This window comes from Lepidochelys kempii, chromosome 5 (assembly GCF_965140265.1).
Source record: "Lepidochelys kempii isolate rLepKem1 chromosome 5, rLepKem1.hap2, whole genome shotgun sequence".
Taxonomy (NCBI): Eukaryota; Metazoa; Chordata; order Testudines; family Cheloniidae; genus Lepidochelys; species Lepidochelys kempii.
Window position 1 is genome coordinate 121,578,714 of NC_133260.1, and position 23,620 is coordinate 121,602,333.

The following is a 23,620-nucleotide window of genomic DNA, read 5'->3' on the forward strand; positions in this document are numbered from 1 at the left end:
GGAGGTTCTTCCCATTAGCTAACTCTTCTACTGTCTAGACACCAGAAGAATCTATTCTGTACCACAGCAAGCCCAAGCCCAATATACATAGAATATAATCAACTTAGGCATGCTTTACCACAAAGTGCAGACCTAGAGAGGTTACCATCATAAGGCTTAGGGAGCTTTGAACCTGTGGAACCCTAATAGATAAGGCGTTACTCATCAAGCATGTCTACATTTTCAAATAAAAAAACCACATACATTTGACCAGAACTGGCTTCATCAGACTAAACTCTTTGTGGTATAGCTACACTGCAAACGAAGGTGTGATTGTAGCATAGGTAGGCGAACCCATACTAGCTTTAATTGACCTAGCACGGCTAACAGTAGCAGTGAAGTCATGGTGGCACAAGCTAGCAACCAGAGTACAAGCCTGCTGAGTTTCCTGGGCGCATACTCAGTTTGTTAGCCTGTGCTGAAGCCCATGCCACTATGTCTACACTAGCATCGCCACATGTGCTAGCCACATTAAAGCTAGCACAAATACGCCTGTGTGCGCTAGCTAGACTAAAGGTAGTCTTGGAAGGATTAGATTTTTATTGGTAAATGTTGGTAAACGTCCATTTCACTATACACGCACAAAACAGATTAAAAAATATTTCCATCAAGGACGACAGAAATTTAGACAGGCAAAGAAAAACGCGGCTTGAAAACGTACAAGTTGATTTAAGGATATTGACTGTGTATATCTTGACACGGGACGTTGACAATTTGTATTTTAATGGTGATAAAGCTTTAACTTTCTGAATCTCAACATTTCACGGTAATTAAATAATTGACACTCCCATAATTTTACCCAGTTGTGAAATTTAAACAGATAAAATACAAAACATGCTTCAAAGCAAACACTGATCGCTGTCAAAATTATTTTAAAAAAAGCATCAAATTCTGCCAAGCCTAACTAAACCAGCTCGGGTTTGCCTACTCCTGCTATCAACACACCTTCACTTGCAGCGCAGACACGCTCCTACGGGCAGGGATTTTTTGTGCATGCACGCAGGCCCAGTGAAGCCTATATCTTGATTGGGGCCTGTGGATGTTGCATTATGTATCATAAAGTACTTCCAATCTTTACTTCCCCAGTTCTTGTAGATAATTCAGGGTTTAATGAGAAACAGAAGCTATTTTACAATTCACTTTCACCATCAGACTCAATTCAGTGGCTCTAATAAACGTACACATACAACAATGGAGCAGGGTATTGTCTCAGACGCTGGTTTTTAACTTGTCTGATCACAGAACAGGTCAGAAGCAAAGAAGGGCACATTCATTACCACACATGCCTTACAAACCAGTAACAATGGAGAAAGAAATACAGAAAGCCATTGCCCAATTATGACAGTGCCCACGGAAGACAGATCTCCCTCCTAGGATGGGGTGGGTCCCTTAGTTTTCTAATTTCCTTTTAGAAACCCTTACTTTAAATTTACTGCCCTCCTTGGTCCAATTCAGCCAGTGCTGCCTTTCACCAATGAAAGCTTTGTAATGGAAGGAAACCATTACAATACTAAGAGAAACAAGGATTTATTTATTTGGTCCCACAGCAGCTATATAAGCAGAGCCTGTACCCATGAATTTAACACTGACTATTAAATCCTTAAACCAACTGCCCCACCAAATATTCTGCTGCATGGGCAATACCCCTCCCCACTCTATGTCCTGTCCCAAATCCAACTCAGGTAAATTACAAATCTGCTGATCTAAATTCCTCCCTCAATTTCAGCGGGATATAGTATTCAATTCCTGTCCTCTGTCCCGACCAGGTCCATAACATTGCTCTGCACTGTTAAATTGGCCTGGTGCAGCTGTGGTGGACGAGTGCTTTAAGCTGGGGCCGGGGAACGTAACAATTGTTTCGTAGGATGTTGAAGAGGCTGTCTCTTATGAGAAGCTCTCAAATACTAACAGAATAAACCACAAATTAGTCTAATGATTAGGAGCTGACATAGGGGCTGTGAAAGTCTTGCTAATGTGGTGCAGGCTACACTGTCCTCATTGGAAGATCTTGATTTGATTGGGAAGAATGGACTTCAGCAAGTTTACCCACCCCACTGCATTGTACTGCACACTCTCAAAACTCCATCCACTGCAGTAGCTCCTACAGCATATAGTTATCTGAAACATTCCGATAAATAACTCTGATAAAGGTCTTCAGCGATGAGGCACTCGGGGCTTGAAGGCACATCAGGAGAAGAACAGTCCAAAAGCTCTAGCTACAACTAATGAATTTGTATGCAAAAGATCCTTCCAACACTTGAGTAGCTGCAAATGTTCACAATAGTTTAATAGTCATACACTATTTATGTTTGAAAGTAAAGATGAGTTACATGTTATAATAAGAAGAGTTACATGAGATTAGTTAAGTCTACCTTCTGGTGAAGAAGCATTTCACTCCAGGGAAGTGCAATACACCCCTAGAAACTTCTAGGTGAAAATCTGGATATTTCTCAGAGGGAGTTGCTAGGTAATGGTTTTAACGAGAGCTGGGGAGGTGTGCACAGGATGTCTGGCAGCTTGGGGAAGGGACAGAAAAGAGGCTGCTCACTCCTCTTGTTTACTTTAGCCTTCTCTCTCTCCTTCCACGCTGCTCTCACTCCTACTCTTTTCCACACTTGTTTATTCCATTACATAAACTTTCATGCCTTGATTCCCCATCCCAGTGCTCACCTCTGGTGTGTAGAAAGTGGCTTGTACCCACACTTCTGGTGCTCAGCCTGGGTCAGTAGCTGCCTGTATATGGTGGTGCAATTGAGCTACCGGTAGGCTTGCCACATGGAGCACAGCTCAGTCTCCAACTGTGTTGGAGAGGGGTAACTAAGGGTGGTGCTCGTAGAGAGCAGTGCAGTAACGTTACATTATGACAATCCTGGGGGTGGTCCCTGAGGCACACATGTTTACACACCAGCTGGTAAGCGTATAAGCAGTGACTGCCCAGTTCACTGTTATTTACAAAACCCACTGAAAATCACAGTGATACCAAGGACAGGCTTTCTTGTTTATCAGCAGGGATATTCCTGATTTTCAGGAACACATGGCTACCCTACAACTTGGGGAAAGAAAGTGTACTATTCCTTTCTGTGACTATATTGTGGGAAGTGCAATCGTGATGGGAGTGCTATCTTGGTGGACAAGGATCAAGGGTTTTTGAGGGGGGAGTAGGAATGGTAGCAGAATGTCTTGAAGCCCTAGTAAAAAACGTGAAGGCTGGTTGCTAGTCCTCCAAAATCAGTACTTTTTCCAAAGGGCTCATGACTGTAGCATCTAAGGGCTGCGTACAAAATTAAGAGTTACATGAGATTCGTTAAGTCTACCCACTGGTCAAGAAGCATTTTACTCTAGAAACGCAACACACCTCAAGCTGAATTAGTTAGATTATTGTCACCCTGGGGGATAGCTTACAATGTATCAGGAATCACTGTTAGAGAGCTGTAGCTCACGAAAGCTTACGCTCAAATAAATTTGTTAGTATCCAAGGTGCCACAAGTCCTCCTTTTCTGTTAGGATTACTTACATTAGACATCACTACTACTGCCATATGTCCTCTTAGCAGTAGATGTCTGATATTTGTAGTGGTATTTTAGTGACACTTTATAATTGATTTAAAATTAGACGACTACACTTGCTTGCTTAGACTCAGTGGTTAAAACAGACAAACAGGCTGAGCACTCACCAGACTAGACAAGTATTCCTTTTAGTACAGAAAAGGGAAATGCACTCCCCTAGACTTCCCCTTACTTTGGTGTCTACTTAAACTCATGCCCGATTACCAATGTGTAATTTAGGGCTTGTCCACATAGGGAAAAAGTCCAGAATAGCTAGCTTGGAATAGCAATTGCTGAATAGCTATTTTGCACTAATACCCTATTTAGACACTTATTCTGCACTAAGAGTGGCTTTTTTTAATGGTTAAGGATTAACAAACTGCACAAAGCCCCTTTTAGTGTGTAATGAGAGTGTCCATGTGGGACGTTATTTCACAATAGCTTTTGTGCTTTGAGTTCACACCCTACCTCTTTTACACTAACTTCCCTGTGTAGACAAACCCTTACACATCATCTCTGAATTCAGCCTGTGTCAGAGTGAGTCTAATGCAAGCGTAACACACACTGAGGGGCTAGCACGGAAGAGCACAGTGAGAAAAGGAACTAACAGGAGGATTTAGAAAGGAATAAGTTAAAGCAGGCCACCTAATACAATACCTAAAGTTACACAGTTTGGAACCTTGCCATGTAAGTTACACCAACATGGTCACTCTTATCACTAAGTGCGTGAAAGTAGGTATAAGGGAGTCCAAGGCCTGGTCTACCCTTAACAGTTAGGTCGGCATAGCTACAGCCCCTAAGGGTGTAAAAAATTCACACCCCTGAGAGCTGTTGCTATGCTGACCTAACCCCAGGTGAAGATATGGCTAGGTCAATGGAAGAATGCTTCCACTGATGCGGCTACCACCACTGGCAGATGTCGAGATCAACGACGAAAAAACCCCTTCTGTTGGTGTAGGAAACATCTACACTATGCTACACTACCTTTGCCACTTCGTGCCTATTGCTTAGACATGGCCCATGACACCACCAAGCATTTCCCTCAAGGTGCCCTTAGGGTTGATTTTCTCTCTCTCTCTCCTATAATGAAGCAGCCCCCAAATACAACACCCATTCTGAGTTACAACGTGCTTTTCCAGTCTAATGGAAACAGGGTGCTTCACCCCTCTTCTGTGTAAATGTCACAATGTTCCTACAGAATAAGTACGCCCTCTTTGAAAACACGCACTGATCCTATTAAATACTTTTTAAATAAACAGGTTAAGTTTAGATGGCCAAAATAGGCTATGGAAAAAAAGAAAAAAAAATGAAAATAAGACATTAGCTTTACAATTAAAAGACAAGGGGAAATCCAAAGCAATAGACAAGAACGCAGAAAAATTTAAGAGAGCACAGATGTAATGACATTTATTAAAAGGCATGCTACAACAACTAGAGTTGTTAGGAAAAGAGTTAAGTATAGATACTCAAGTAATAATCAGCAAATACACAAACTTAAAAGAAATGGAATATACTGTATGTACACATGTTCAAATTAACCATGCACTACGCAGTTAGAAAATAGGTTTTTTAATATTTCATCTTCTTTGCATTTATAACATAAGTCATCTCAACAGACATGGAATCCTTTCCCTCCAATGCCACAAGCTGCTTTACGAAAGCTGGTACTTTTGCATATCAAAATATACAAGACAATTGATGTTTATATAAAAACCATTTTATACTTTAACTTGTTCCCAAAAACCTTTTTTGCCAGGTAAAAAAAGTTGTTACAAATATTTACAGCATTTTCTTCTGTTAGATGAACATTCTTACAAGCTGAAAAAGGGACCTTTTTGAACAGATTGTGTAAAATGAGCGAATGTCAGTGACTCCGAGCTATTTTTTCTTGAATACAGTACTAAAAATAGTCCATTAACCACTTGCCTTATCTCACACCATTTGATTCACATTAAAATCCCATTTTCCACTAAGTGGTCCATTCACCAATAGTAGATTCAAATAAAAGGTCACTTTGCACTGGGTCTTGTTTCAGAGAGGAGCTTGAGAGAAAAGACAAGTTTTCACAAAATGTCTCAGTAAAACCAGAACAGACAGTCTTTGGTCAGAGCAATGAGGTGACATTCTGATGCAAGAATTTGCTTGGTCAGCAACTTTTATGACTTGTGCTGCTGTGGGTCTGGGATGAACTTCTGCAGAAACTGAGTAACATGCCAAAAAGAATTTGAATGTGGTTTAAAAAGACTAATCATAAATATGTAGGTGATTAGACTTCCACTAGTACCACACCGTGCAGAGATCCAAGAACTGAAAAACTGTTTGCGGTGCTGATATTAGCTTGCTAAGGTACAAACTTTCCTTCACCTCTGCTATTATCAAGGGCTTTCAGCTACACAAGCATCCCCATTTCTCAGGGACTTCCCAGGTACAAGCTGTCATCACCACCACAAGCAGATTTTTGGATTCCTGAATACTGCAGTACAATAAATATTGCAATGGTAAAGGCAGAGGGATAACTGAAACCTTATTGAAACAGTTGCAATTAATTGCATGTATGGACAATCAGCGGGACAACATTCATTTTTAACTATATAAATACACATTTTCCTGAAAACAAGAGTATTGATTCCACTTAAGACTGAAATAGATAAGAAAAAAAAAACTTCAATTAAGACTACTGAAGGCACATAAACTTTGGTCCCATTTTGGTTTTTTCCTCCGTAAAACCTGAAATTAAGAATTTTGGAAATTTTCAATTATTCTGAAATAATTCACAATTCCTAATGGTTACAATTTGCTCTGAAAAAAGATTGAGAACAGTCTTGTATATAACACACAGATCTTTAAACTACAATAGGAGTTAAAGTTCATTTAAAGAAAAAGCCCTGTGCAATCTCAAATGCTTTGTTTCAGCACAATAGTAAAATATTTTAAGTCTGGCAGTTTTGCTCTCGTTAACAACAGACCAAGACAAAAGGTAAAGGCAAACAAAAATGGCTTTAAATGCAGTTGCACTTTCTTTCTTTCTAGTTTAAAAAAACAGCAGTACATGTTAGTAGGAATACTAGAAGATAAAATAGCAAGTCTCAGAGACTCTTAGAAGAAAGGTCCACACTTCCTTCTGCCTAATTAAATGTGTAGCAGAGGGAATGGACTTACTGATCATACAAACTCCAAAGTGGTATACCTTTTCCAGCTGCAGCAAGTATTTACTTCTGCACACAAACAGATGTTTTCAATCTGAAGAACAGGAAATGCCAGGTAGGAAACTCTTCTAAGAAGGTGACCTTTTTCAACATGTAGGCAAAGAATGGGTCTCAGTGTAACAGTGCACAAGGAATAGTGCTACTGAGGGGGCAAACATACAAGATGAAGTCAAATTAAGAAAAAGCATACAAATTTAAAAAGTTTAAAAGTTTCAGAAGTTTCTGTGAGGTTCAGCTAATTTACAAAATACGTGGACTGGCAGAAAACATGCTCTCAGCATCTCGGAGCATAACACCACTGGCGGAGAAGTTCTGTTCTGGTTAGTCCCTGCAGTATGGCCTTCACTTATCAAAATTTCTTTGTGCTTAAGCCAAAATGGAAAAACAAAATTCTGCATCTGAACGTTTTTGGTACTTGTATTCAGGATCTGACCAATAAAAATAAATTTGAATATTCTGCATTACAATTTTGGGATTTAAATTAACTTGTAATGAAGAGTCTATATTTTAAAGATCACAATCTCTCATAAGCCTTGATCATGCAAGGAACTCTGCATCTATGCAAGCGGTCTGCCTACACAGAGCTACTTAGGGTGCGAACCTTTCAGGATTGTCCTGGAGTCTCCAGGAATTCAACATTAATCTTTAATTAAAAAGTATATCATGTGATGAAACCTCCAGGAATACGTCCAACCAAAATTGGCAACCTTAGAGCTGCTCTTTGTCAAATTAAGGATTTAGCTGTGTAGGTAAATTTCTTCATTTTGGCCTGATCTCTCCCTAAAGAAATATCTTACTAAGTGAGGGACTATTTTTGTTTGTTTTGAAATATACAAGGAAACAAATTGTATTTGATAGAGCTTTAACCAGAACTCTCAATTTAAAAGCAAATTAAAATGTACTGCTATTTTTGAAATCTGTGATATGTCTGCACCTCATGTAAAAGAGTCCTCCCACAGAGACATAATCCTTAACAAGTACACAAACCTAAAAATAAGTTGGTAGGGATAACACACTACAGATCAATAGCAAAAATGAACTACTGAAAATATAGGATAAATGTATGACAAAACAAAAGCACACAGAAGATTAGAAATATCCACCCCCCCCCCAGATTTTTTCTTTTAAACAAACAAAACATCAGAAATCTGTGCCAACATATAAGCTGTAGGCCTCTACAATTCAAACTGCAAATAGTCCAGAACTGACTTTAGCCATATACTAAGCATAGCTACATTTTTAAAGTCAACAAATCAAACATGTTCTTCCATTTTTAATACCACACCAAAAATCCCTCATCTTTTCAGATTAGTTCAAGCATTCTCACCACCTGTTATAGGGTCAATAAATTAAAATGCATGTCATGTGCGTATTTGTATACACACACAGCATATTATACACAGTATACTCACGCACGCCACTCAATATTATACATGCCAATACTAATACTCAAACTTAAAAGGTTGCTTTTCCTGGCTTCAATTACATTCATCTCCAGTATAATTCCTTTCCCTTGTAGCAGCAATTCTTTATAAAAAACAAAAACAAAAAACCCCCCAGTGTTGGCCAAGTTACATGGGCAATGTTTTAATAAATTATGCAGATGTCATCAACAAATGCAGAAAGGAGGCATATTCATTATGGCCCCAAATCAGCAAGGCACACATGCCTGAAAGCCCTATGAATAGTCCCACATCAGTGAAACTACTTGTGATGTAAGATGTGTTAAATACCTTGCTGAAGAAGGGCCTATCGGCAAATGAAGGGTGCTAGATTCTACTAGAAAAATCAACCTAATGAAGTGTTTTATTTTAAGATAATGTTGTGGAACAAAGGAATCCCACGCATTTTTGTGAATTATGAAGAAACTGGCTTGAAGTTTTCCCACGTGGGATTACTTGAAGGTGGCAAGAGATATGATCACAAATGCCAAAAATTACCCTTCATACTTCTCCCTTGTCTCTTTAAATCTTTCAGTAATAAATATATTTAACGATATTTACTCATATTGTGCACACCTCCTATGCAATATACACATCTATCTAGATAGACATACCTGCTGTCAAAGAATGTTTATATCTTAGAATAAAATGTATAGAGTTTTGCCAGCTTCATCATTCTGATCAGCCTACTGTACTACATAAAAAGCTATATAACTTAGGAAGCCAAGTCAATATCCTGTTCCTTATCCTATCATTCAACAGAAATTTTTGAAACATAATGTATCTAACTTCTGTGTCAGGATGGTTACTCAGTTTTTGGTACAGAGACCACCCCCGTCCTGTAAGTGTGGATCTATAAATTTTCAGAATTGTCCTGGTCTGACAATCCTCAACTGGGTTAGGGAAAGAAAATATAGATTTAATGAAAAACCAAGATGAATGAGTGCCACAGACCATTACAGCAGAAAAACTTTACATCTTTTCTACTTTCATAGCAGTTACAAAAACAGAAATAAACAACCATTTATGTTTGAGAGAAATCTCTTTAAAAACTCGATCAAATTTCTGCGGACATAAATATCCTTTTTAGAAGTTCTTTTTATAAAAAACTTAACATTGTGTAATACAATCACAGAAATAACTTTAAAATTTATACCTACATTCAACAAAAATAATAAGAATTGCATCTCAACTTGCTCTCCAAACAGAAGTGGACATTCAGTATTGAAGTAATGATATTTATGAAGGAAAGCAAGTCAACCTTTTAGTACTGTAAACTCAGTACTGAGGGGAAAAAAGGAATCCTGAGACGAAATATTATGAAACATTAGATAAGATCCAAAAACTGGAATTAATTTTTTACAGCCAAATATTGGTGTCAGCCAACTGCAACCAGGTAAATTTGAAGAGGCCTACAGGATGTGCACTGAGTGATCCTCCTTCCCACCTCCCCATCTCTACGCCAAAGCACCAAAAATTTGAATTCAGACTATTACTTATTGAAAAAACATTTTAAAAATCACAACGAAAACACTTAAAAACTAATAGACCAAGAAAAAAAATCTCTCACCAAGCCCACAATACAGTTTTCAAGATACTTTAGATAAAACTCTAAGCTATTGTATCATAAGCACATAATAAGGCACGTAATAAGAAATTAAGTAAATACACAGTAATTCTGATTTAAGTATTAGAGATTATAGTGGTACAAAAAACCCTTGAGGTTAATTTATTTTATTTTCTAAAGACAACCTTACCAAAAATAACTCTTTAAAAATTTGTCAAACCATATGATAGACCTGAATATTTTCCTTAAGACTGTAAACATTTTTTTCTGAAAAGAAATGTTAAAAACTGTTTGAAATCAGGACTATTTTCTCCTTTCAATTGCTCCAAAGTCATATTACACATCATTTCATAGTAAAAAATCCCATAATCTGAAGCTTTCATTCCATAATTCTATACCTAGCTACAAGTGTCAATGATACCACATTTCAAAAGATCTCACTTATTTTGATTTTACTTTACTCCAGGGAGAGACAAGGCACTGCCTTTCCTCCAATAATTTCACCCCCACAAACAGTCGCAGATTTTAAAAAAATGCATAAGCTATTCAGAAATATCAGCCAAAATATGGATCTACCATTCAATAAAAATAAATATTGTTTAATAGATATTCATTGTATAAGCTTGCTTTTCAATGAGAAACTCAAGCACTCTTTCACATTCAAATTAGTGTTTAATCCGTAGAGGTGTAGATTTAGTATTTAATCTGAAGCATTCTTTGAATGGTATATTTTAAAGAGGTTTGGAAATGTTGTGTAAGGCTAATTTGGAACAAAAACTAAAAGAGTGTTCCTGAAATATAATTCAAAAGGAGGGAATTTGACTATAAATATTGTTGTTAAAGATTAATTCCATAGAAGAAACTGTTTCTGGAGGAATATTAAACCTATGACCACATTACTGGCAGAAAACAAATGGAAAGATCATCCCTTGATTCTTTACTGTGTACACGAATACACATGAACATCAAACTCAGCATGAGTTTCATTTTTTAAGAGGCAAGAGTTGGTCTTAGCTGTTTCAGTCTCTGTCTGAAGGTTTTACTGAAACTGTGGTGCAGTCTTAATAGGAAAGTTCACAGAAAAGTCAGATTGTAGATTTGGAGAAAGAAACTCTGAGGTGATGGTTTTCCCCAAGGTCATGATTATGAAGCTCAATGAGAGCCTGGATTGCTTCTTCCACCGTGCCCAACTGGATGAGAGCCATTTTGCGATCTTTCCTGAAGTTCAACAGAAGAACAAAATTAATTCTAACCAATTCCCGATTACACCAAATACCTCCCAAAAATTATGACAGGAGTTTTTCAGCCACTGTATTATCTGCTGAGATTTTTGTATAATAAAAGAATCAGAACAAGAGATGTATCTACTAAAACAAAAATAGAAGCAGAAAGAAATATATAAATCTTCAAGCAGATGGCCTGCTGTGGTCTCACTTCGTTCCAGGATCCTGTTGCATATCAAAAGCTAAAAAGGATAGATATATATGGCTGGAAGGCCTCTAAGGAGGGTTTAAGTGTTGGCCATTCAAAAGGAACCATTCTTGCCTATGACTCGGTATTCAATCAATGCCCAAAAATAGTGCTACAGGACACTATACTGCTGCAACTGACATCTTTCAGATGAGATTTTAGACCCCATAGCTCTTTAAAATGAACAGGAGAGTTATTTCTAGTGCTCTGTCTAAATTTGAACTTGGGCATCTACATCCTGTCATGAAAAAGTCCCATGCAATACTAACTGGATACTATATTATACTTCATTTCTTGTCAGTACTGTACAGTGTTAGTATCCACAGTTTAACAAAGCCCTGGCTGGGATGATTTAGTTGGGATTGGTCCTGCTTTGAGCAAGGGGTTGGATTAGAGGACCTCCTGAGGTCTCTTCCAACCCTAATCATCTATGATTTAACAGTTTGCTAAAACTCCCTGCAAAGGTAGTTATATCTTTGTCCATAAAATTTCTTCACATACACAGTTTCTATACATAAAAACAGTTCACTATCCTTCAGGATTAAAGTTTCTATAATAAAATTATTACATGCTCTAATCTGTTCTGATAACTTACTGGAAGAATTTGAAGGCTTTCACAGTACATCCAGTATCTGCAAAAAGGTTCTTCAGGTCATCAACAGTAACTGAAGGTCTAAAACAAAAAAATGCTCAAATTAATTATAATCCTGTTATAGATTTTATACTCTCTGTTCTTTTGAACTTTAATTTCAGGCTTCCTATGTGAAGTCTGAGGTCCAAATTTTACTTTGATCAACTTAAGTCAGTACAACTCTGTCCCCATGCGTCTAGACTTTTATATTGTGACTTAACATTTCAGTATTCTACAAATTCCCAAGACAACACTCAGGCTTTCCCCACTCATTATTGCACAGAATTCATTCAGAACTAATTTCTAATCCAAGAAAAATCTATTTTAGAATTATACTTAAGCTGATTTGGACATTTTTACTTTTCAAAGTACGTTGTTTTATTTAAAATGTGGTCCTGTGAATATAGTTTTGGTAAGGCTTCCCCCACCCACCTCCTTTTTTGAAACAAACAGTGTTCCTTTAAGGTATTGTTATGTACAACCATAGCTGCAGTGTTAAGGAAACTTGTCTGAGACTTGATGGTATTTTATTTTTGCCATTTCATCTTGGACAATAAAATTAACTAGCTCAGTTTTTCTTTTTCTTGCTCACTTTCTGGTCTGATGTTCTAATACAACGCTACAATATTAGAGGTTGCTAATTCTCCAGAAAGATAATAAGGTAGTTTGGATTCCATCTCCTAATGTTAAATCTAAATTCTGTCAGATTCCCTTTAAAATGGTAGAGAGAGAGAACGAAACGAAACAGTGGCTTAAAAAAAATTATGTGTATTACACTATTCCTACATGCACAGTCATTATGCACAGAAATAATGTTCAGTGTATAATATGACTGTAGTATTCTATTTAGCAAAGTCTAGTAACAGGTGTTCGAGAACTTTGCCTTCAGCACAGATCTACAATGTTGGATACCATGTGCAAAAATTAACAGAGAAAACACACAGCTATTGCTGAGTGTATATAAGGACTCGATCTTCTTAAAACTGAATTTGTCCCTTTCAGGAGTAAGGGAACTAACTGTCGCAGGACTTGGTCACTGTTAAAGCTATATTTGGAAATGAATGCACTGAAAATTCTTTGGTTAAAAAGCAATACAGACAGTACAACCCATTCTTATGATTTTTGAACATGTGGCAAAGAATCACTAAATCTTAGCAAACAGAAAAAGGCAAAGGGAAAATATTCAGACCTGTGCCAAGCTACAGATGTTTAAAAAAAATCTCATTTTTTAATAGACAAGTTTCTTTCCCAATTGAGCTGTGCATGTTTGGATACTTACGGAATGTTGGAGAGATGCAGAGTAGCAGATGGAGGGAAGATATTTAGGAAGTTCTTAGATCCAGGCTTTTTAAAGCGATGTAAAGGGCTATTGCTATAGTCCTTAGTCAGACCTTGGTCCTCTTGTCCCTCACGAGGAAGCTGAACAGTCTGATGCTTTGAAAGAGTTGCACGGAGCACCTTTCCATAAAGTCTCTGCCCATTTAAGTGGCTCATGGCTAGAACATAAATGTTGATAGTAATATCTGAATAGGAAAACAGACTAAGAAAAAATCCCCACACTGTTTGAATGACTAAAACTTCAAGCTTATCCCATGGTGCCATTTACAGCTGGATATCAGCTTCTCAAGTTTAACAGCAACTACTATCATTAAATAAAGCAAAAAATTCTAAAGATAACCATAATGGATACAATACAACCTCTAATCTTAAATTTAATGATAATACAAAAATTCTTCTAATCCAATTTTTCAGTTATTTTTGATTGAACATTTGATTATTTAAAATAAAGAAAAAATACTTTCAAAATCTTTAACTTATTTTGGCACAATATTCCTAGTATCACACGGAAGTAGCTTTTCCTCCGAGTATTACAGCAGAGACTCACTTCTTATTACTTTAGAACAAACAGTTTAGTAACGTGTTAAAATCGGGTATTTTGATATTCCTGTGCCAGTCATTGTGACAGTGCACGCACTAAAATTACTAATGTCTACAACTTAATATTGTCAACAGAAATTCAAATGTACTCATCCCATTATTAAGCTATACTGTAGATAACTCTGCATTCTTATCGCTTTGGCAAAATCCTGAGCAAACAAATGAGTTTTAAACTCATTTTTGTACTGATGGGAGGCTGGATTTTGCTAGTGGGTTTTACTACTGTTTTGGTTTGTTTAAGTTATGTCAGAAGTGCCTGAAGTAACAGAACATTTTATTAAAAAAAAAAAGTTATGATCTGTAGCCATTTAGTATGTCTAAGCCAGTAACTGAACAGTAATTCTGAATAGCAAATTGTGGAGTGGCAGACACCTAGAGCTCTTCTGAAACTCCAAATCAGCTGTTAACAAAATTAACTGCTGTAATGGAAACTGCAGATATCAGTACAACAAACACGCCAATGAAAATCTGTTTATTAGTACCTAGTTGAGCCTGGGTTGCATCTGCCATCTGAACCAAAGCATTTTCTTTTTTGTTAAACATGATCTTCACTCGATGTACATCACCATAGACACCTGTGGAAATGCAAAGGAGGTGCTTTCAATGTATTAACTTGTCTGGAGCATCTGGTTATCTATAGTGCAAAACACTCAAGTATCAAGTTTATATCACTGAAGTTCATCAGCAAAAATGGAGATCAATCAATTTAAAACAGTTGGGCAAGGATCTTTGTATGAAGAGCTTTCAAGGTTATGTCTCTGTCTGCATTTTTCTGAAGAAGCGAGGAATTGTGAATAAATGTGGCATCTCTTTCAGTGCTAATGTAACACCGACAGACCCCGGATCGTCCGCAGGCAGGATCAAACCTGGGACTTCTGGAGCTAAATGTATGAGCCTCTACTGAATGAGCTAAAAGACACATGACCCTTAGCTAAAGCTGTAGCAGGCTCATTAATCTCTAAGTGGTTTTGGTGCCACTAGAGGGGACAGAACTCCACAACCAGGAGATGTGTGGGTTACACTACCACCATAGACAGTTATTTTTAACGGCTAAATTTAACAATATAAAAGACAGGATCTTATCATTCAAAATACCAACAAAACATGAACAAAGAATCTGTGCATGTATGAAGCCCTCACTTTATTTCCTCTGGCATTGTCTCCCCACCCAGCTCTGGTGACACAAAGGACGCGGAGGCAAACATGAAAGGGAGCACATACTCAATCTACTAAGGCATCATATCTAGGTTGGTCCTCCCAGGCCAATCCACCATTTTGTATTTTTTCTGCTTTGAAATTTTTTTCCCCCTCTTGTTCTCCTGTGACTACTGATCCAAGTTATTGTCATATTAAACCCAGCATGTTCTCTTGGGATTTCCTTGGGATTGAAAACATGCAAGCCTGCCTTGTATGTAAGTGATTTGACAGGATGGGGTAACTATGTTTTTCTGGATAAGGGATAAAAATGAAATTTTAATTAAATCAGTTTATCAGATGAACAATAAGGCTGATCCTGTGATTTCTCACAGTACATTTCAAATAACGTTCTGTAATAGTAGAGGCAATAAAAACCTTACCAAATAGGATAAAGAGCCCATGAGGTGTGATAGCCTGTATAAATGACAAGACAAAACAAATTTTAACACCATTTGAATATATAAAAGGAATCCATGCCAGAAGTAATTATAGCCAACTATTTTGGTTACTAAGTACTACTGCAAACTGGTAAAAACATTATGCTTAGGTTTTTTTTTTTTTTAAGACTAATTCTTTTCATATTTTCCCCAATAATTTCATCCGCTTGCACCAATGGATGCAGCATAATGCCTGTTTTAACATGCAAAATGTTTTCAATGGGCAGTTATAAAATTTGCAATAGTTCAGAACCCTATATGTGCCATTCTTCATCTTTTGCAATAGTAAGAACTTGCCTACTATAGAACAGTGGTTCTCAAACTGTATGTCATGACCACAAAGTGGTTAATGGGGTTGCCAGGGCTGGTGTTAGACTTGCTAAGGCCTGGGGCCAAAGCCCAAGCCCCACCACCTGGGGCCAAAGCTCAAGGGCTTCAGCCCTGCATGGCAGGATTCATGCTTCGACTTCAGCCCTGGGAAGCAGGGCTCAGATTATAGGCCCTTTCCCTGGGCGGAAGACCTTGGGGTTCAGCTTTGGCCCCCTGGCTCGAGGCATCCAGCTTGGGCGGGTTCAGGCTTCGGTCCCCCCTTTCTGGGGTCTTGTAGTAATTTTTGTTGCCAGAAGGGGGTCACGGTGCAGTGAAGTTTGAGAATCCCTGCTATAGGGTATGCAATTACTTTAAACTCAGTGTAAGTAGCTGCTAAATGAAAATCTGCATGAACCAATTCTTGTTTTCAAACAAGTTCTCATTCACTAAAGCACTCAAGCTTATGCTTTAATGTAAAGCACATGCTTCAGTGTTTTATGAACAGGGGTGGTTTGTTGAATCAGAATCTAGAGGGACATAAAAACAAGGAGTCCTGTAGCACCTTAAAAACTAACAGATTTATTTGGGCAGTAGGTTTTTTACCCACGAAAGCTTATGCCCAAATAAATCTGTTAGTCTTTAAGGTGCCACCGGACTCCTCATTGTTTTTGTGGATACAGACTAACACAGCTACCCCTTGATAGAGGAACATAAAGCATAAGGGACATAATTATGGGCATTATTTCCTACAGACCAGAAAAATAATAACTGTAAAATTACAAATGGCCATTTGGGGTTCAGATTTGCTTTCTCTCAATCATTCCCCATCTCAGCCTAATGCTATCCTCAAAAAAGTGATGCCTGTTCTAGTGAGGTATTTATATGAAGAGTATACAAAGTCCATGCAAGACCAAATATCCAGTAAGTTACGTGCCCACTATTAGACTTATAAAATGATTAGTGTTAATTTATAAATGGTGCCTGATCATAAAAATAAGGCTCATGTACAACATTGGGGGTAACTGTTTTTTCTTCAAGTGCTTGCTCATATCGATTCCAATGAGGTGACTCTCAAGCAGGAACTCGAAGGCGGGGTCGGAGCTCTTGGATTCATTGATTGAAGCACTGTTCTGCCGAAGGCTGCATCATCTCTAGTCTGCTGAGGAAATGCTGAGGTAAGGGTGTGGATTGAGGACCATGTCGCAGCCCTGCAAATTTCCTGGGTTGGAACCTGGGCCAGGAATGCCGCTGAAGATGCCTGTGCCCTCATGAAGGGCGCAGTCAGCATGGGGGCAGGTACTTTCGCCAGATCGTAGCACACCCGGATTCATGATGTAATCTATGATGAAATCCTTTGAGAAGAACTGGAAGCCCTTCCATTCTGTCTGCTACTGCGATGAATAGTTGAGTGGATTTTTGAAGCAGCTTCATCCATTTGATACAGAAGGCTAATGCCTGGCAAACATCCAAAGAGTAGAGTTTTTGTGCCAGGCTGTTTGCGTGCGACTTGGGATAAAAAACTGGGAGAAAAATATCCTGATTAACATGAAACTGGGAGATGACCTTCGGGAGGAAGGCTGGGTGCAACCAAAGCTGAACCTTGTCCTTACGGCTCAGACATTAGGGCCTTCAACTTAGATACCCTCTTGGCAGATTATTATTGCCACTAGGAATGCTACCTTACACGAGAGAGCGGGCAAAGAGCATGTTGTGAGTGGTTCAAGCGGGGGGCATTAATTTGGAAAGAACCAGGTTAAGGTGCCAGGCTGGTATCGGCTGCCGTGCTTGAGGTTATAGCCTGTCAAGTCCTTTAAGAAAGCATCCAACTATTGGGTTGGTGAAGACCGATTGGCCCGCCACGCCTGGGTGAAAGCCAGAAATGGCAACCAAGTGAACATGTATTGACGACATAGAAAGGCCCTGCCGCTTCAGGTGCAGAAGGTAGTCCAAAATAAAAAGGTACCGTCGAGTGCATAGGAGGGATAAAGGCAGAAAACTCTGCCCTCGAGTCTTCTGGCAGAAGCTCCGTGAATTTTGACATAGCCCCACAGAAACTGAAGCTATATCTGCTAAAGATCACCTGGTGGTTGGAAATCCGAAGCTGAAGCCCCCTGGTAGAATACACTTTCCTCCTGAAAAGATCCAGCTTCTTCGCATCTCGGGCTTTAGGTGATGGACCTTGATGCCCTTGACGTTCCTGTTCATTTGCCGCCGCCATCACTAAGGAGTCTGGTGGTGGGTGTGAAAAAAAGTGTTCCAACGCTTTAGAGGGAAAACAAAATACTTCCTCTCTGTCCTTTTCACCATTGGGGGCAGGGAGGCAGCATTTTCATGGTTTCTGGTATGATTTTAATGAGCGCTGGGGCAACTCGGAGCAACAGTCAATGGTGACAGGCTAGGCAATGCCAGGCTTATGTGGCCTAACGTGGATCTCACTGCACCTGAGTCCTTCTGCCCTGGTCTCGGTGTGGGTGAGTGCCCCATCTGGCTTCTTGAGGGACACCCAGGGACTGGGAACAGTGCCGCCTGCTGCTCTGTGCTGAGTCCCTGTGCTGGGAGCTCTGCTGGTGCCAAGCGTCTCTATCAGAGTCCTTTTTTGGTGCCAAAGTTTCCCGCATCAACGCCAGAGCACTGTGCACCAATGCTGAGGCGCTAGGTGTTGGTTTAGCCAAACACGGCTCCGAGTGAGGACGGCCTCCCTCAGAAGGCTCGTCAACCGTTGCCACCTCTCTTTTTGAGTCCTGGGACAGAATCACCTACTGATCTTGCGACGATCCTTCTGGTGCAATTCCCCCAAACACTTCAAGCAGGAAGTATGAGGGTTGATCCTGGGCATAGGCTTATTACAAGCTGTGCAGTGTTTAAACTCCGGGGACTGAGGCATGCCCCAGTATTGGGGGGGAGGGAGAGGAAAAATAGGGGGTACCCCTAGAACAATTCCCTACAATAATTCTAACTATATAATGACTAAACTAAGTACAACTACTAACTACTGATCTAACTGAACAAGCATTCTGGCTAACTGGCACAGGAGGTAAGAAGGAACTGAAGTGGCAGCAGGTCAGCACGGTCCTATATACGGCGCCATGGAGGCACGACTCCAGGGTGCGCCTAAGCTGAACCAATGGGTAGGGGAAAAACCTTCCGGGTACTGTGTACATAGCATGCACACACCGAACTGGAATTGACATGAGCAAGCACCTGTACGATGGTTCCTCTAATTTTTAAAAGAATAAACCCCTTTTTAAACCAGAAAACACATTTAATATTCCAAATATGTCAGTTTTAGAAACAATGAACAGTAATAACAGACCGCCTTAGGAAATGAAGTCCTTTTCCTTAAAAATATCTGGAAGCCAGCTCCAAGTTCAGCTACACCAGCTTGCCATTTGTGAGTAAAAAATAAATACACATTTAGTGGGAGAGGGCAAGGTGAGCATCCTAAATTCAGGCATCATGCAGGAGTTGCTTCTGTTGCTGGAGCTCCTGCTGCAGGGTCAACAGCATAGCTAGGGGCTACATGCAGGAAGGGGATGAAGTTGTATCATATGCATGCGCTAGGAGAAGAATTTGTCCCAAACACAGTAACTACTGAAGCACAAATGGTACCCTTATAACAAAGTCACCACCAGGGGTACTCTCCACATAGCACATGTCCAGCGTTCTGAGTTTTAGATTACCTTTTCAAAAGGTTTGGAATTATCTGGTTAGCTTACACTGTAGAATGCATTCAAAGTTCTTTGCATTGCCTTTTTAGAATTGCAATGAATAGTAAACAAAACAGCAGTGCTACAAATAGCTTTGATCGAAGTTTCACAGGTGCATATGGTTTAGCAGTATATTGTCACTTAGGAATGAGAGTCATCATCATCTTTCATTGTCAACAGCAGGAGGCACTCCCAGCTTTGTACTACAGTAATCAGGATACAACCCAACATTTGTTTTAAAATGTTATGTCTTAGGTTATCTTTCTATCTCCTTTCTTTCCTGTTCCCAATCAGCGGGGTTGTGTATAATGGATGTAGTAACTTCTGTGGTTTCCACATGCAAGGAGAATTAGTGTAGGACTAAACCATGCAGAAAGTTTAAATGTGTGAGAAAAGAAAGCTCATTTTCATAACCTTGCCCCTTCCCTACCCAAAGAACTCTGCAAGCTCCTCTGTGGAAATCCTGGTAGGGGGAATTTTGTTTGGCCGTGTTTAAACGGACTGATTTTTTCCAAGAATAAGATTATCCACTTTGAAGCCAGTATTTGTAGCCAGCCAGGCCTTGGCCAGCCCACAAAGGCTTGTGTATAAATTTACTCTCGATACACTACAGCACAAAATAAAAAAAACACACCTCAGTTTGAATTTTTAACTACTGCAACATTGCTCAAAGTCTGTTTCCCCCAATGCTTTGCACTAAGACAAAGTAACTAGCTGGATATTATGACGAGAATATATACTGGTTTTTCTTTGCTTTGTCACATTTGCAGCAGTTTGTCATTTTAGGTACTTAAAAGGCATGTGTACAATCAGAATTTTGCCAATAAAGATTTTTAAATATTGGTAATGTGAAGAAGAGTGCTTCTATTTCAGTGACATCTATCAGAGAATTCTGGAGATACAAGTTAGGTGAACCTGAAAGAACTGTATGAAATAGCAAGCAGCTATTTTACATTTCTATGATACAGTTAGTCTATGAACAGACAAATGTACTGTATATAAAAACTAAGACTCAATGAAGAAACTTGTAAATAAGATCTGACTCATCTTTTTAATACATATTTTACACTTTTTATATTTATGCTAAGTTTCCAAAGAACTGGGGATAAGTTAATGAGAAACTCTGCCTATGCCACCTTCAGATAAAACAAATACTGAAATACTATAGCTATATAATATTTTGGGTCAGATAATTTTACTGCAAATTTATAAAACTAAACAATAATCATAAGGTAGGTATATTTAAAAATACACAACAAATCTACATGTTCCCATTTATCAATTGGTTTCAAAAAAGTGGTTTCTGGAAATGTCAGTATGTCAAAGGACACTCACAAGCCTGTATGTTACTTTTGGACTCTAAACCACCTATGATTTTTTTCCAGGAAAAATGGCAAAGCTTGAAAAGAACCCATAAGAGTTTAGAAGGGCACTCATGGTGCACTCACCCTTCTATCTCATCCTTAACTACCTGCTCCCACCCATCTCTTCTTTGTGGAGAATACTCTGCCCTCTGTAAGGGTGAGAGTGGCACAAGGAGGATCCTCATTCCCTAAAGGGACCACACCTGTTTTACAAAAAGAAAAGGAGTACTTGTGGCAACTTAGAGACTATCAAATTTATTCTAGCATAAGCTTTTGTGAACTACAGTCCACAGTTATTCAACAGCTGCCTGCCTTTTAAAATGTTTTGCTTTGTGTTTCAGTGTATCTGATCACGTATAGATGTGTATTCTCCTCACTTTAAAGGTCTACTGACTGCAAGAGCCGCAGACTCTCAATAGACTGCTTCTTCCAATTAGTATGTCCATTGTTATACCCCCATGTTATATTTGTTTCTAATAAGGATGTCCATGTTCTTCTGAGATTCTATGAAGCTAGCGTATGGTTCTAGCCTTTGCCAATATTTCAAATTCCTTAAAGCAAGTGATGTGGCTGCGGTGCCATTTCTGACATGAACAAAGTAAAAAAATATTTGTTATCCTCCTTTGTCTGATTTCCAATTTAGATTTTAGGACAAATATTTTAACAAATATTCTATGCCAATATCAAACTACCAACCACTTGCATTGTTTGATTCCACCTATTCAAGCTTACATCAGGATTGAGGTTGCTGACAAGCAAAACAGAATTTCCTGGAACACCAGCAACTCCAGGGATAGCCATCCGTCCAGTCACTGCAGAGGTGGTGATTGCGAGAGGACCAAGTGCTCCAGGAAGAGATGGGACTGAAAGACCTGAAAAATGATACTCAATTTATGGAGCAAAGGAAGTGGGAAAACTATTTCAGAAGACTAAAAATAATTTCAAATTATGTGACAATTGATTTATTTAAAAATAAATTCAACACCCAATAATAAATGGTTCCAAAAGCATATTTTAGTTGGTTCTCCCAAAAGATTATCTACGATATAGACCAGTGGTTTCCACCTCTTTTCCTGTGACAAAAACTCCAAGCCCAACAAAAATCCATCCACATGTTCTTGGCTCAGTCCCTTCTGTCATACAATTATGTCTGGCAAAAACAGACACAGAGATATCTGGGTTGGAGGTGAGGGGGACATCCATGGGCAGGTGGGCTATTTTGGGAGTTGAATGAGTGCTACTGGAGCTTGCTTTTTAATTGTAGGTTTTGGGGTCTTGCACTTCTCATGATGGTCACTCCAAAATACAAACTCACTACCTCAAAATAAAACAACAGTGACATTGCAAGGAGATCTTGAGTAATAAAGTAGTAAGGGTGGGAGGAATAGCTCAGTGGTTTGAGCATAGGCCTGCTAAACCCAGGGTTGTGAGTTCAATCCTTGAGAGGGGCCATTTAGGGATCTGGGGCAAAAACTAGGGATTGGGCCTGCTTTGAGCAGGGTGTTGGACTAGATGACCTCCTGAGATCCCTTCCAACCCTGATATTCTATGATAAGCACATATATAAAAAAGCTATAGTAATCCATCATTTTTAGAATTACAGATTTCTAGTTTTATCACTTTCAAGTAGCCCTTTTTACTGTGTGTAATTTCTTAGTAGAATCAGAAGCCAGAGCACAAATGACAGAGTGTAGATCATGACTAAGGTTAAGATTTTGTCACGGATATTTTTAGAAAGTCACATGACCTGTCCCTGACTTTTACTAAAATCATCCCACAAAATGGGGAGCCCAGCTTCAGGGTCCCCACACTGCCTGCAGAAGTTGGGCAGCTCTGGGGCCCCCCACCACCTGTGAGGGCTCGGAGCTCCAGAGTCCCCTGTGCCTCGGGCAGCTCCAGGTGCCCTGGTGCCTGCGACCGCTGGGGGGGGGGTTGGGGGAGAGAGACCCCACAGCTCTCGGCCGACAAGGCTGAATTCACAGAGGTTGTGGAAGTCACAGAATCTGTAACTTCCGCGGCCTCCGTGAAAAAAATCATAGCCTTAATCATAACAACCAACAGTACATGTAATTCCTACAGTTTATTTAAATAGTAATACTTTGGGTAGTATGCTATGCAAATAGAGGTAGACTGACTGCTTTTTATGAATACTTATAGATCTTGATATTGCTACATTATCATTCTCTTTAACTAGATGGATTTCAACAATTTAAGGCAGTCTTCAAATTTACCAAACCAAAAATAAAGACTTACCTGCCGCTTGATGAAAACCAATGGCTGGGGCAAATCCAGCAGCCCCAGCATATGGTGAAGAGATTATTCCTGGGGTGCCTAGAATTCAGACACATCTAATTAAAATCTATTCCAACATATTTAGCAAATAGAAAGATTGTCAGTATAGAGACATTTCCTATCACTGAAAGTTCAGAACAACACTCTTCCAAAAGTTTTACTGTATTTTGTGTTCTCTGTGGAATATTAGTGGTGGCCCTTCCAATCACTATAATTTTCAACAAGTTTTCTAAATACTATCAAAAGCAAAAGGATATTGACGTAGACCAGTCCAACAGTGATCACAAAGAGAAATGTAATGAGCTACCTTATTTTAACATTAGGGATATTTATGCAAAAAGGATGAACTCCTTCACTTCTAGCCTTTCTTCAGTAGGGATTATAGTTAGCGATCAAGATTTAACAGACGCCTCCAGCATCCAAGATATTGAGGATGTTTATAACACAACATCTGTAGAGAATGGTGCTGGAAAATG

At 39.1% G+C, this 23,620-nt stretch overlaps 1 protein-coding gene across 6 annotated transcripts in view; it reads right to left on the reverse strand.

The window, feature by feature from the left end:
* Positions 1–5,137: 5,137 nt before the first annotated feature.
* Positions 5,138–23,620, reverse strand: part of PTBP3 (polypyrimidine tract binding protein 3) — a 122,032-nt gene continuing 103,549 nt past the window's right edge. For all 6 annotated transcript variants that reach the window (XM_073345644.1, XM_073345646.1, XM_073345648.1 and 3 more), the window contains 7 exons: positions 23,106–23,183; positions 21,585–21,724; positions 15,416–15,449; positions 14,321–14,413; positions 13,180–13,396; positions 11,865–11,942; positions 5,138–11,017 (listed from right to left, as the gene is read on the reverse strand). In XM_073345644.1, coding sequence (XP_073201745.1) covers positions 10,885–11,017; positions 11,865–11,942; positions 13,180–13,396; positions 14,321–14,413; positions 15,416–15,449; positions 21,585–21,724; positions 23,106–23,183 — 773 coding nt within the window. In that variant the 3' untranslated portion in view covers positions 5,138–10,884. The remainder of the gene's footprint in view (positions 11,018–11,864; positions 11,943–13,179; positions 13,397–14,320; positions 14,414–15,415; positions 15,450–21,584; positions 21,725–23,105; positions 23,184–23,620) is intronic.